The 15,980-nt window shown below is 39.5% G+C and overlaps 1 protein-coding gene across 1 annotated transcript; it reads right to left on the bottom strand.

The window, feature by feature from the left end:
* LOC117542648 (protein C1orf43-like) lies at positions 1–3,015 on the bottom strand. Its single transcript, XM_034210452.1, is given in 8 exon segments — positions 1–667; positions 670–743; positions 1,249–1,307; positions 1,395–1,561; positions 1,799–1,852; positions 1,954–2,062; positions 2,476–2,577; positions 2,664–3,015. Coding segments are annotated over 8 exon segments (753 nt in total). The 5' UTR covers positions 2,721–3,015; the 3' UTR covers positions 1–536.
* Positions 3,016–15,980: the final 12,965 nt, after the last annotated feature.

The raw sequence follows: 15,980 nt of genomic DNA, 5'->3' as shown, positions 1-15,980 counted from the left end.
TGAGTTGTAAGGCTTTTATCTCAAATCACTAATGTGTACAACCTCACATAAATAAAAATCACACAATGTCAATTAAATAAATGAATGTCCTTAAATAAATATCTTACATCTGTACAAACACAGAAAGTCAAAATGTACACTCGTATTTACAATTTGAGAAAAATAAAAATGAATCCAGATAACTGGCCATTAACTTCGCTGTTTTTACAAAAATGACAGGGAACCCTGCCAGGTTGGCTACAATCACATTTGTCCTCTGCACACGCTCATTAGGTCCAAAATGTGAAAAAGGCCCTCGGTGTACATATGGGCCTCACAAAGATTTTGAAAATGGACATTTCTTTTTGTAATGTAATTGTAATGTAATAGTTTTAAAGAAATGTAATTCTTTAAAACTACCTTGTGTGACTTACTGTGATAAAATGTATATCCAACTTGTGGGTGAATTTTAAAGCTCATATAAAGCTAGTGTTACAGTTGGTAGTTTCCTGGTGCACACATGCTCCACACAGCACACATTTATAGACAGCGGCCTCTCACAGGGTGCTCTCCAGGGTGTTGTAGTTGTCCTTGAAACTTTTGAGCTCCAGAAAGTGTTTGGGCCTCTTGCTGCGCTGGCCAGTGGAGGGCAGGTAGGTGACCTGGATGGTGGAGGGGTGCTCCGGACCGGAGAGCCCGTCAGGTCCTTGGCTGCAGACTGGTGATGCTGGTCCAGACTGGTGCTGCTGGAATAGGCTTTCACCCTGAGGGGGGCAGAGAAAAAATGATAATAGTACACATAATAATATTTAGTTATTTTAAACGAAATAGCAGCAGTAACTATAGTAGTAAAAACCAAGGTATAGACTGTCATGCGCTGAAACACAAGACTAGTGCAAGTAGGTCTTTCTAAGGAAATGCCAAATTGCTCTAACCCAATTGATTTCTTCTTTTTTCTTTTCTTTTTTAAATAGAGGGATCATCTAACATTCATATACTAGAATATTTTATACTGACCATTGAGTTTATTTACATTTTTCTGATGAATTCAACTAGACTGCTCCACACTGGCTGTTTAAAAAAAAGGATGATCTAAATCTAGACAACGTTTTTATTATCACTTGATTTTGTTGCTCTAAACTTTCAAATACAATTGAAAGCATTCACTACACCCTACCCTATGTGAATATATGCAGATTGAGAAACTTTCTCCAGCAATGTGTTGCAAGACTAACAATTTCAAGTCTGGACCAGTACAGCAACACTTACACATCAGCCAGTTCGTTGAGAGCTTGCTGGTATTCGAGAAACTCAGCTTCCCCAAATACCTGAAACAAAGAGTCAAAGGCAAATCAGTAACATGCTACAACAGAACTCTTAAACCAATTATATTCGATTTTGCAACTTGTACGGACCCCAGTCCCGTGGCGAGCGCTGTCGTAGCCTTCAAGTAAACGGTCAATGAGGGCGCTGCGGCTGCTCTTTATCAGAGAGTGGGAGTTACGCAGCTCCATCAGCCAGCTTCTGAAGTTGCGTCCAGTAAACGCACTGGGACAGCGGCTTATCTCCTGCAGAGGAATTCCTGAGGTCATAACAGGAAGGAACAAGAAGTGAAGGTTAGAGAAGTTGAAACTCCAATGAAAACTCCCCATGGGAATTGTGGATGACTGCAAAAACAAAAGGTTAAGTAATTGAGAATAATAGAATTATAAAAAAAAGATATTCTTGAAGAATAATGAATGAAAAGCTGTTTTACCAGCGAATGAAAATATACATACACCTGCAGAATTAAACATATTTTAACATCAAATTGAATCACCTGAGTCACGGATTGCATCCAGAGCTTTCATTCTGTACAGGTAGTTGAAGCAACCTGGGAAATACAAACATATTTTAGTTACATCATGAAAGAACGTCCTTAACACTTAAAATAGCTTCAGGTCAAAAATAAGAAGAGATGAAAAAGTGACTGACTGATCTGTGATCCTTGCTTCAGCCTATCGTCTTCTTCTTCTAAGAGACGAGGTTCGAAGCGGATCTCCTGGACCTTGGACAGCCTGGAGTCAATCTGCTCCCTCAAACCCTGTGAATCAATTCACAAAGAAAATAAATACACACATTAACTTTTACACCAACAGCAGCTGCTGCATATTCAAGGTTGTAAGTAATTGGTAAGGGCTATTTACCAGTTGCAAATTGCTAAAGAACAAAGGCAGATGCATACATGTTTCAATAGCAGCTTGGGTGTTGAAATTACATTGTGAATTTATGGAGATATCAATGTTTTAAGTCAAGAAAACTGTCCACAAATCTGAGGGAGTAGGTTTTATTGATCAGCTTCTATAAGCATTATTGAGAACATACAACCCATTTAAATATATTGTTAATGTGGCATTTTAATAGGATATTGAGCCGGGGATCATATGAAACTGTGAAACTCCCTCTAGGCAAACAAGAGGTAGGCTACATAGACTTTGAAAAGGAGATCGTCTTTACCTTTGGTGCATTGTGGCCAATAGGTGCATGTGGTCCTCGGCGGGATCTCATTGCGAAACGCATGATTTGCCTTTTGACAAAGATAAACAGCAGCACAAACACCTGCAAATGTAAAAGGAAAGGGTTTCATCACGAGCATCATCACATAAGCCCCTATCAGATAACAACTGAAACTGAAACTTACTTACCAGGCTTCCATATGCCATAACCAGCACAACATTAACCCCTGATAACGACTCTGCCATGTTATCTGTCAGTGTGTACAGTCTATCTACAGGTCAGTTAGCTCACTCGGCTAACAATGAATCTAACGTTATGTTGCTACATTAGCTTAATCATAGCTAACGCTCGGTGGACCATTATGAAAATAATGGCCAGTGCTGCCCAGACGACAAATTGTTTAGGTCTGCAGGACTGTTTAACAAATAAGATACTATTCAGTAATCGTACTGATATGCCTTTTCATGTTCAGCGACATCATGCAAAGTACGCAGTTTAGCTTGTGCTAGCTAGAAGCCGCAAGGCGACAGCAACAATTGATTTGCGACGCTCCAAATTACCGTAATAACCGTGTTAGTAGGACCAGTCAGGGGACGCAAAATTAATCTGCAATAAATAAATGTGGTTTCATAGTTAGGGGAGGGGTTGCAAAGGGAAATTATACAGAAATGTGAACATAAAGAAAGCTAAATCATTTGAAACAAATTAATGATGAAAAGGTAAAATGAAATAGGTAAGTAAATAAAGGGGAAATAAAGCTAAAGTAAATAAATAAAAAGATGATGATGTTCATATTTACCGGCCTTATTTCTGAACGTTAAAATAAACATTTTACAACAAAATAACTGCCCGTAATGGATATGAAGTTATCATTGTATTAAAACTAGAGGTAGTAGCCTACTAGTAGTGGTTGTAGTAGTCAGGGCCGTCCCTGGTCAACTTGGGGTCCCAAGCATGGGTCCCAAGCGAAATTGTGAGATGTCCGTCATTTCCTGCCAAATACTAGTCTCAAAAATATGAAAATATAATTAATCCAAATAAACTACTTCTACTAATAATCATAATCAATTCAATAATATAAATACTATATTATTTTATTGTAATATAGTAAAGACAAACAATGCTTATTACATGCTCAAAAACTGATATTTCTTAAATCTGTATTCAAATATAGTTCCCTCTGTCAGCAATGTATCAACAACTACACACACATTTCTATCAGTATTTCTCTGTGTTGTGGTTGACATGATAATGACTGTTAGGAGTTAAGGGGAGTGGCTGAGCATCACCATGAAATGTGCAAATTGACATAAAAATGAATAAAAAGGTACAAAATTATCCATGTTTTTTAGGCTGTAAACTTTAACTGTTATGTAAGCCAACTAGACAGACAGTTTATCACTCTTCCTCCTGTACATTAGCAGATAAAAGGCATCAAAGGGTGCTCGGAGAACTGCGCTGAGAACTGCGCAAAAGCCGAGCTCATAAGCCGAGGCCCCCTGCGCGAGGCCCCCTGCGCAATGTGAGGCCCCTTGCAGCCTGCATGATCGGCCTGTAGGGAGGGATGGCCCTATAGTAGTAGTAGTAGTAGTAGTAGTAGTAGTAGTAGTAGTAGTAGTAGTAGTAGTAGTAGTAGTAGTAGTAGTAGTAGTAGTAGTAGTAGTAGTAGTAGTAGTAGTAGTAGTAGTAGTAGTAGCATGGCCGCCCCTCCCTACAGGCCAATCACGCAGGCTGCATGGGGCCCCGCCTTGCGCAGGGGGCCCCGCCCAGAGGGCCTCAGCTGCTGTGCGCAGTTCTCCACTCAGTTCTCCGCTCAGTTATCCGCGCACCCCCCGCGAGAGTGAGAGGTGACAAGGGGAGCACGTGTGTAACCCGACACCGTTGCAATGAATCGACATCTGACCAATCACGGCTTTGATACGGCCACTAGTGCAGGTGAAGAGATGTCGGTGAAAAGACAGTTTCAGTCCGGGGCAAGCAAAAGGGGAAACAAAACATGAAGAAACTAGAGCATCACTCGAAGGTGGGTTATTGTATGAGTCAAATGTACAACTTGTGAATGTTGTATAAGTCAAATTGCCAATTGCCATATTAAAACATCAGCTGCAATTCAGGACATGAAGAAGGCAGTCTCTGCATAGCATATAGGCTAATGGAGATGCAGTTATTTCCAGCATTCTTTATTTAACATTCATTCAAGTATGTGATGCCTTTGATCTGCTAATGTACAGGAGGAAGAGTGATACACTGTCTGTCTAGTTGGCTTACATAACAGTTAAAGTTTGCAGCCTAAAAAACATGGAGCATTTGTTCCCCTTTTATTCATTTTTATGTCAATTTGCACATTTCATGGTGACGCTCAGTCTCTCCCCTTAAGGCAAGGCAAGGCAAGTTTATTTATATAGCACCTTTCAACACAAGGCAATTCAAGGTGCTTTACAAAAATGAAAGACATTCAGACAAAGGCATTTAAAAACAGTAAAAGATAATAAAAGAAACATTAAAAGTAAAGATATATGAATAAAAAGTAAACTTTTACTCCTAACAGTCATCATCATGTCAACCACAACACAGAGAAACACTGATAGAAATGTGTGTGTTGCTGTTGATACATTGCTGACAGAGGGAAATACATTTGAATACAGATTTAAGAAATATCAGTTTTTGAGCATGTCATAAGCATGTTTTGTCTTGACTATATTACAACTATATTATAATAAAATAATATATTTATATTATTGAATTGATTATGATTATGATTATTATTATTATTAGTAGAAGTAGTTTATTTGCATTAATTATATTTTAATCTTTTTGAGGCTAGTATTTGGCAGGAAATGCAGACGTACCTGTAAACGCATACTGAACGACATACATGCACATTTACCATTTACCTCACTGTATAAAAAAGTAACTGTGTTGATAATAATAATAAACAGGAATTATATTTGCAAAGTAGCCTACTTTCTTTCCAAAAACAATTGTCGGTTGGGGGGGGGGCCTCATCTCACAATGTCGCTTGGGGCCCCAAGTTGGCCAGGGGCGGCCCTGAGTAGTAGTAGTAGTAGTAGTAGTAGTAGTAGTAGTAGTAGTAGTAGTAGTAGTAGTAGTAGTAGTAGTAGGCTACTAGTAGAAGTAGTAGTAGTAGTAGTAGTAGTAGTACTTAGTATAGTAGTAGTAGTAGTAGTAGTAGTAGTAGTAGTAGTAGTAGTACTAGTAGTAGTAGTAGTAGTAGTAGTAGTAGTAGTAGTAGTAGTAGTACGTAGTAGTAGTAGTAGGACTCCTACTACTACATTACATTACATTACATTGCATTTAGCTGACGCTTTTATCCAAAGCGACTTACAATAAGTACATTCGACCAGGAAGACACAACCTTGAAGAAAACAGAATCATATAAGTACATCAGGTTTCATAGAGCCAAACATTTCAAGTGCTACTCAACTGGCTATAGATAAGCCAATCCTTTATTAGTATATAAGTGCTTTGTTAATAAATCTATCGCTCGAAGTGGAGTCGAAAGAGATGAGTTTTCAGTTTGCGCCGGAAGATGTGCAAGCTATCTGCTGTCCTGATGTCAATGGGGAGCTCATTCCACCATCTTGGAGCCAGGATAGCAAACCCACGTGTTTTTGCTGATGGGAACTTGGGTCCCCCTCGCAGCGAGGGTGCAGCGAGTCGTTTGGCTGATGCAGAGCGTAGTGCACGCGCTGGGGTGTACGGTTTAACCATGTCCTGGATGTACGAAGGGCCAGATCCATTCGCAGCATGGTAAGCAAGTACCAGTGTCTTGAAGTGGATTCTAGCAGTTACCGGAAGCCAGTGAAGGGAGCGGAGGAGCGGAGTGGTGTGGGAAAATTTAGGAAGGTTGAAGACCAGACGAGCCGCTGCATTCTGGGTGAGCTGCAGAGGTCGGATGGCACATGCAGGTAGACCAGCCAGGAGGGAGTTGCAGTAGTCTAGGCGTGAGATGACGAGAGCCTGGACCAGAACCTGCGTCGCTTTCTGTGTCAGCTGGGGACGTATCTTCCTGATGTTGTAAAGCGTGTATCTGCAGCAACGGGTTGTAGCAGCGATGTTTGCAGTGAAGGACAGTTTGTTATCTAGGATCACACCCAGATTCCTTGCAGTCTGAGTCGGGGAAACAACTGAGGTGCCGATGTTGATTGTTAGGTCAAGAGTGGGACAATCTTTTCCCGGAAGGAAGAGCAGCTCAGTCTTGTCAAGGTTATTACTACTGTAGTAGTAGTAGTAGTAGTAGTAGAAGTAGTAGTAGGAGTAGTAGTAGTAATAGTAGTAGTAGGAGAAGGCAGAGGAAGTTGTATATAACAACATAATACAACACTATATTATGAAGAATTATTCTATTTACATAAGATATGTTGCCTATTTCCTTGTAGTGTACATTTCATAACAATATTGCATATTATTGTACTATTTTAGAATAATGCATGTACATACATACACTTTAATATATTTTTTCACAATGTATTTTATTTATTTTTCATGTATTTACTTTCACACTTACACACTTGCAAATACAACGTTATAGCTGTTTCTACATTAGTGGGTCGGGGTCCCTTAACCTGTTAAGCCCTGAGCCTGTTTTTCAGGTCTCAGGCTCGAAAATGACATTAACAAATGACCATATCTTCCCTTCTAAAAGGGTTAAATTAATTATCTTTTTTCTCAAAGCAAGGTTACATCTGTGAGTTGGATGTAGAAGTGTCAGAATCAATATAGATGTTTTTATTTTAAAGTAAATTCAGATTGAACACAGTAAAAACATTTTTAATTATTGTGTCCGTCCAAAAAAAATTACTTATAGTGAAAACAACCCTTGAATGATGGGATGGTATAAAAGCTTTAGGAATCCAAACTACAAAATATAATAAGTACCCTGTATCAAGATTGATGCAAAACAAGTGAAATTTGACCTTTTTAGAGAGATTTAGCACAAAAAAAACACTTCTGGGGTCATTTGGGTGGATTTTCCATATCTCTGGCCCCCCTTGGTCGATTTTGACGATTGACATCTCTTTTTAACCGCGAGAGCCAATGGAATCGTGGGGAACTCCCACATACACACACACATTACCAAATAAGGAGTGAGAGAAACCGGAAGCTGCGATAACTCTGGTGGCTACCATTAGCAGCTAACTTTTACTCTCCGATTTTTACATAGAAATTGAATTATGGATTATAAATATTTTTTTCAAAGTGACATTCAATTAACCTATGGATTAACCCTCAGCCGCTTTTTTTCTCGTATTAATGCCATTGAACACGACTTTTGATCAGAGACGATGTCCTGTTTTTGCTCCGTAATGCTACGTGTTGTGATGTCTGTGTTTGCTTCCCCTGTCGTGAGTTCTGATCACTCAGTGATGATACTATACATACTCTGTGGAGTCTCAGCTTTAATTGGATATCTTGTATGTGCAGTTACGATAAGTAATAAGGGTATCTTTATCTTGAGTTCTGTGCCTTAGTGCGTTAGCATTTTTCCGCTCAGGGGTCATTTAGATGCTTCTTATGAGACTTGTGTTTTGGTAAAAATGGTTTGTTAGCTGAGATTCTTCCCGTTAATCTGGTATAACACATTAATAGGTTTTTAAATATGAAGATGCCCTGAGACCAGAGAAGGAGTACTCGAGTCCTGGACTCGGACTCGGGTCGGACTCGAGTGCCGATTTTCGGGACTCATGACTCGACTCTGACTCGCGCACTGATTGACGCGACTCGGACTTGGACTCGTGAATTCTCATGCACGATGACTTGGACTCGGACTCGTGAATTCTTGCGTATGATGACTTGGACTCGGACTCGTGAATTCCCCCCCCCCCCCCCCACGATGACTCGGACTCGACTTGTACATTGACGCTCCGACTTGGACGCGAGCAAGTTTTCTCTGGAGTCTGATGTCCTCTATCCTGGCGTGTGCACCTGCATGCGAGGCGAGTTCACGTACTGGGCCCCGCTATTCCAGTCTAAAGATGTCTAGAGACACACCCCGCATCATGCTGTATGCTTTCACACATTCTGCTTCCACATTGGAAAAGAGCAGCGCAAAATGCTCGTTATGTGGAAACAATATTGAAGAGAAGGCTCCGTAACACATTACTCTAAGGATCGAGTTCAGACATATAGGCTGTCTTGAACACTATCATCAGAGTAAAGTGATCTAATCAATAAATAAAGATTCAGCAGATAACAGAAAGCACATGGCTACTTAACATGCAGAATGAAGTCATTTTGCATGCTAGGGCTTAATCTTTATCGGTAAACCAATGTAGGTAAAAGTTCCTTCAAATTAAGAGTCCCGATCTTATTACTATCAAAATAAAAGTGCAAAACGAAAACTTTACCATAGAAAAATATTGTCATACAAATATAATCACTTCTCTAAAAGGTAACTCATTTTAAATATAGTTAGACCTATTAAAGGTAATTTACAATAATAATAATATTAATATTACTCATAAGCTTTATATTTGTATAGCACCTATTACAAGAATTGTAGCCAAACTTGCTTCACAGCAGTTCAATAGACAGATTAGTATAACATGACAGGATGAAAGTAATGTAGAGGAGCAGCTACATTTCAACACATATATCCACGAAGAATAATACATGAAGACTTGTGACTCGGACTTGACTTGGACTCTTCTTAGGTGACTCGGACTCAAACACAGGTAATGATGACTCGGACTCGACTCGGACACTCTTTGGGTGACTTGGACTCGAACACAGGTAATGATAACCAGTGTTGGAACTAACGCGTTACAAGTAACGCGTTACTGTAACGCCGTTATTTTTGGCAGTAACTAGTACTCTAACGCATTACTTTTTAAATTCAGTAACTCAGTTACCGTTACTACATGGTGCGTTACTCCGTTACTGCGTTAGTTTTTTTTATATAGTCAACAGCCAGGCGAACAGAGATGAGAACTGTACTTAAGTACAGTACTTGAGTAAATGTACTTAGATACTTCCTGTGTCACATGCGGAGACGGGCTGTGGGCGGGTTTGTGTTGTTTACTAACAAGACTATCATGGCGGCGGCGGAGCTCAAGTCTAGTTTCTCCACCTGGAGATATTCTCACTATTTTACTTTTGTCGAGCACAAAGAAAAGAAAGTTTCTGTTAAATGTAAGTTGTGTCCTGGCGGGTCAAAGATCTTATCTACTGCCCAAACCAGTAATTCAAATCTCTTAAAACAAATGCAAAAACAACATGCTCGGACGAAGCTATAGCTAAGACCACAGAGACTCAGCCGACGCCACTCCACTCCACCTAAGCAACAGCGGCTGGATTTTAACCAAGGGACTGCTAGCCAGGGAAAAGTCGATAAAGCCATTGCACGGTATGTTGTAGAACACATGCAGGACTGCGGTCAAGCCAGCCTCCACTTGGGAAAACACAGTCAAGCCAGCCCGCACGTGATATTGGGGTGCGCGAATATTAGAAGCATTACGGTAAAATCCCAGCGCTTACTCGGTCAATAACAAAGCACTTATAAAAACAAACCAAACATATTAAATTAAGAAATATGTACTATATAATGTGATCAATAATTATTTAAAACAAACTACGTATAACTACCACGAGTAAATGTAAAATGTAAGGAGTTTCAAAATAAAAGTCCTTTGAAATCTCATATTGAAATCTCATATATGAGCTATCAGCCCTGTGTTTAGATACGAATAAAACGAAATCTCTCCCTGATCCAAGACTCATCTCACTGCAGGGTGATAGAAGGACACCCCATCTACTCACCCAGAAAAAATCAGGACATTCTGATGTGGAGTTTCAAAATAAAATACCTTTGAAATCCCATATATGAGCTATCAGCCCTGTGTTTAGATAAGAATAAAACGAAATCTCTCCCTGATCCAAGACAAGACTCATCTCACTGCAGGGTGATGCACCCCATCTACTCACCCAGAAAAAATCAGGACATTCTGATGTGGAGTTTCAAAATAAAAGACCTTTGAAATCCCATAAATGAGCTATCAGCCCCGTGTTTAGATAAGAATAAAACGAAATCTCTCCCTGATCCAAGACTCATCTCACTGCAGGGTGATAGAAGGACACCCCATCTACTCACCCAGAAAAAATCAGGACATTCTGATGTGGAGTTTCAAAATAAAAGACCTTTGAAATCCCATATATGAGCTATCAGCCCCGTGTTTAGATAAGAATAAAACAAAATCTCTCCCTGATCCAAGACTCATCTCACTGCAGGGTGATAGAAGGACACCCCATCTACTCACCCAGAAAAAATCAGGACATTCTGATGTGGAGTTTCAAAATAAAAGACCTTTGATATCCCATAAATGAGCTATCAGCCCCGTGTTTAGATAAGAATAAAACGAAATCTCTCCCTGATCCAAGACTCATCTCACTGCAGGGTGATAAAGGACACCCCATCTACTCACCCAGAAAAAATCAGGACATTCTGATGTGGAGTTTCAAAATAAAAGACCTTTGAAATCCCATATATGAGCTATCAGCCCTGTGTTTAGATAAGAATAAAACGAAATCTCTCCCTGATCCAAGACTCATCTCACTGCAGGGTGATAGAAGGACACCCCATCTACTCACCCAGAAAAAATCAGGACATTCTGATGTGGAGTTTCAAAATAAAAGACCTTTGAAATCCCATATATGAGCTATCAGCCCTGTGTTTAGATAAGAATAAAACGAAATCTCTCCCTGATCCAAGACTCATCTCACTGCAGGGTGATAGAAGGACACCCCATCTACTCATCCAGAAAAAATCAGGACATTCTGATGTTGAGTTTCAAAATGGATGGATGGATGGATGGATGGATGGATGGATGGATGGATGGATGGATGGATACTTTATTCATCCCAAGTTGGGAAATTGGGTTGTCACAGCAGCATGGACTCATTGTACAGAATCAAAATAATCTTTAAATAGAAGAAAAAAAAGAAATAGAATAAATCTGAGCTTCTATAGGCTAAGACTGTCGGGGGACGCATTGCTTCTTCCTTCTTTCTGCCTGCACCTGTGTATTCTCATGTTCTGATTAACCCAGCCTCCCCCAAATTTCTCTTTTTTTTGTGTCTATATCTACGCCGGGATCCTGAGTCGAGGCTGATCCTATTGCTGTGGTCCTGTGTCCTGGATCCTCTATCCTGAGTTCTGGATTGAGCCCTGGACTTCGAGTCGTGGCTGAACCTGTCTCTGCGGACCTGCCTGACTCTCATCATACTACTTCCCTGATGGCTCCCACAGGATTGTCGACATCCTTGTGGATTCATCTTATTATTATAGACACCTACGCTGTAAATGTATTATCTCTTCAATTTAAACACGGCATCTATTGCACGTCTGTCCGTCCTGGGAGACGGATCCCTCCTCTGTTGCTCTCCCTGAGGTTTCTCCCATGTTCCCCTTTAAACTGTGGGGTTTTTCTCTGGAAGTTTTTCCTTGTATGTGATGGTCTAAGGACAAAGGGTGTCTTTTTCTCATACTGACATTCTGTATAAACTGTGCTGTTGTATTTTTTGTTAAGTGTCTTTATTCTAAAGTATTTTTACTGTATGTACAGCTCTTTGGCTCGACCAAAAATCCTTTTAAAAATGTGCTATATAAATAGAACTTGAATTTATTTTATTTTATTTGAACAAATATAGAGTAAAATAGAAGAGAAATAAAGGTTAAAGCAATAGTATCCATATTCACTGTACAATTTAAGTATCTACATCTAATTGCACACTATAGAACAGACAAGAATACATTTGAAATTCTCAAAATTATGCACTGCATGCACGATGTAAGTATGTAGCAGATGGATCAAACTAAGTTTGGTGCTGGGAGTTATCTGCTCTGCCAGGGATGAAGAGTTGTAGAGGGTTATTGCTTCAGAAAGGTTTTTCTTTTTATAGTTATGTACACATGACAAATAAATAAAGCCTTTGAATTTTTGAAAAAAGTGGGTGTGGAGTCTCTCCAGTTCCTAGAATGCACTATCTTCCATGAGCTGAAACTAACATAAAATTAATATTAATGGATGCCAAGCATAGACTGTTTTTCCTAAGCCACTCCGCCTTATGTCCTATACCATTAGATATATTTGTAGGGGCACTGACATGATATGTTCACTTCCTATTCTTAAATACACTTGCAACAAATCTATGTTTCTTTGATACAAAACACTTAAGTACAACTGTATACATCAAATGAATTGTTAAGCCTTCTTCATTGCCTATTTTGCCTTGCATTGTGCCTTTTAGATAGCTATTTTTTTTCTTTTATTATCCTGAATTTTGAATCAATTTTGTCCTCAATATCTGCCTCCCTTGTTTTATCACTGTGTTTGGGTCCTACCTTACCATTTTATTTTGAAACTATATATCAGAATGTCCTGATTTTTTCTGGGTGAGTAGATGGGGTGTCCTTCTATCACCCTGCAGTGAGATGAGTCTTGGATCAGGGAGAGATTTCGTTTTATTCTTATCTAAACACAGGGCTGATAGCTCATATATGGGATTTCAAAGGTCTTTTATTTTGAAACTCCACATCAGAATGTCCTGATTTTTTCTGGGTGAGTAGATGGGGTGTCCTTCTATCACCCTGCAGTGAGATGAGTCTTGGATCAGGGAGAGGTTTCGTTTTATTCTTACTAAACACAGGGCTGATAGCTCATATATGGGATTTCAAAGGTCTTTTATTTTGAAACTCCACATCAGAATGTCCTGATTTTTTCTGGGTGAGTAGATGGGGTGTCCTTCTATCACCCTGTAGTGAGATGAGTCTTGGATCAGGGAGAGATTTCGTTTTATTCTTATCTAAACACAGGGCTGATAGCTCATATATGGGATTTCAAAGGTCTTTTATTTTGAAACTCCACATCAGAATGTCCTGATTTTTTCTGGGTGAGTATATGGGGTGTCCTTCTATCACCCTGCAGTGAGATGAGTCTTGGATCAGGGAGAGATTTTGTTTTATTCTTATCTAAACACAGGGCTGATAGCTCATATATGGGATTTCAAAGGTCTTTTATTTTGAAACTCCACATCAGAATGTCCTGATTTTTCCTGAGTGAGTAGATGGGGTGTCCTTCTATCACCCTGCAGTGAGATGAGTCTTGGATCAGGGAGAGATTTCGTTTTATTCTTATCTAAACACAGGGCTGATAGCTCATATATGGGATTTCAAAGGTCTTTTATTTTGAAACTCCACATCAGAATGTCCTGATTTTTTCTGGGTGAGTAGATGGGGTGTCTTTCTATCACCCTGCAGTGAGATGAGTCTTGGATCAGGGAGAGATTTCGTTTTATTCTTATCTAAACACAGGGCTGATAGCTCATATATGGGATTTCAAAGGTCTTTTATTTTGAAACTCCACATCAGAATGTCCTGATTTTTTCTGGGTGAGTAGATGGGGTGTCCTTCTATCACCCTGTAGTGAGATGAGTCTTGGATCAGGGAGAGATTTCGTTTTATTCTTATCTAAACACAGGGCTGATAGCTCATATATGGGATTTCAAAGGTCTTTTATTTTGAAACTGCACATCAGAATGTCCTCATTTTTTCTGGGTGAGTAGATGGGGTGTCCTTCTATCACCCTGCAGTAAGATGAGTCTTGGATCAGGGAGAGATTTCGTTTTATTCTTATCTAAACACAGGGCTGATAGCTCATATATGGGATTTCAAAGGTCTTTTATTTTGAAACTCAACATCAGAATGTCCTGATTTTTTCTGGGTGAGTAGATGGGGTGTCCTTCTATCACCCTGCAGTGAGACGAGTCTTGGATCAGGGAGAGATTTCGTTTTATTCTTATCTAAACACAGGGCTGATAGCTCATATATGGGATTTCAAAGGTATTTTATTGTGAAACTCCACATCAGAATGTCCTGATTTTTTCTGGGTGAGTAGATGGGGTGTCCTTCTATCACCCTGCAGTGAGATGAGTCTTGGATCAGGGAGAGATTTCGTTTTATTCTTATCTAAACACAGGGCTGATAGCTCATATATGGGATTTCAAAGGTCTTTTATTTTGAAACTCCACATCAGAATGTCCTGATTTTTTCTGGGTGAGTAGATGGGGTGTCCTTCTATCACCCTGCAGTGAGATGAGTCTTGTCTTGGATCAGGGAGAGATTTCGTTTTATTCTTATCTAAACACAGGGCTGATAGCTCATATATGGGATTTCAAAGGTATTTTATTGTGAAACTCCACATCAGAATGTCCTGATTTTTTCTGGGTGAGTAGATGGGGTGTCCTTCTATCACCCTGCAGTGAGATGAGTCTTGGATCAGGGAGAGATTTCGTTTTATTCTTATCTAAACACAGGGCTGATAGCTCATATATGAGATTTCAATATGAGATTTCAAAGGACTTTTATTTTGAAACTCCTTACATTTTACATTTACTCGTGGTAGTTATACGTAGTTTGTTTTAAATAATTATTGATCACATTATATAGTACATATTTCTTAATTTAATATGTTTGGTTTGTTTTTATAGGTGCTTTTGTTATTGACCGAGTAAGCGCTGGGATTTTACCGTAATGCTTCTAATATTCGCGCACCCCAATATCACGTGCGGGCTGGCTTGACTGTGTTTTCCCAAGTGGAGGCTGGCTTGACCGCAGTCATGCAGGCTATTGCTACAGTGGAGTCACCCGCTTTTAGGTAGCTAGTTAGCATGATACCATGTCCGGGCGGCATATGGGACGGAAAACTTTTTCCAACTACCTGGAGAAAGAATATACAAAAATGGAAATCCAGCTAATATCGATGCAATCCAGATTGCATATAATGCATGTCAAGTTGATCAACAGATTGTATTATTCTCCAATGCAATAACAGTACTGAAATGAAGGCTATAAGGGCATTAATGGGAGCCCTTTTTTCAAGTAACTAAAACGTTACTTTTCACAGTAACACATTACTTTTGGGTTAAGTAACTAGTCTTTACTTGCAATGAAGTAACTAGTAATGGTAACTAGTTACTGGTTTTCAGTAACTAGCACAACACTGATGATGACTCGGACACGACTCGGACACTCCTTGGGTGACTCAGACTTGGACTCGGACTCGAAGAGTGGTGACTCGAGAGTGACTTGGACTCGTGAATTGGTGACTTGCCTGAGACCATGCCTGAGACACAGTGTCGTGAAGAAAAAAAGACCCGCCGAAGGGGCCTTTGGGGCTTAACAGGTTAAATGGTCGCTACCTAAATGAGGGTATTTAATGCTGCACAGACAGCACAATTGCACATTCCTTTTACACTATTCATGAATTAAGATTTGTTTTAAATGTATATGGACGGTATTGTCTATATAACCTGTATTTTGCTTCTATGTTTATGTGCTTGATTGTATCTACTATATTCACTCTTTGTATCTGTTTTGTGCTGTCCTGAGTTTTTTACTCATATTTTTCAATGAATGCATACATGTTATGCACTTTTTCGTATTACATAAATGCAATCCCTCACATGCAGCATCCCTCAGTTTGCTAAAT

This window comes from Gymnodraco acuticeps, unplaced genomic scaffold (genome assembly GCF_902827175.1).
Source record: "Gymnodraco acuticeps unplaced genomic scaffold, fGymAcu1.1, whole genome shotgun sequence".
Taxonomy (NCBI): Eukaryota; Metazoa; Chordata; class Actinopteri; order Perciformes; family Bathydraconidae; genus Gymnodraco; species Gymnodraco acuticeps.
This window is presented reverse-complemented; position numbering and strand designations above follow the sequence as displayed.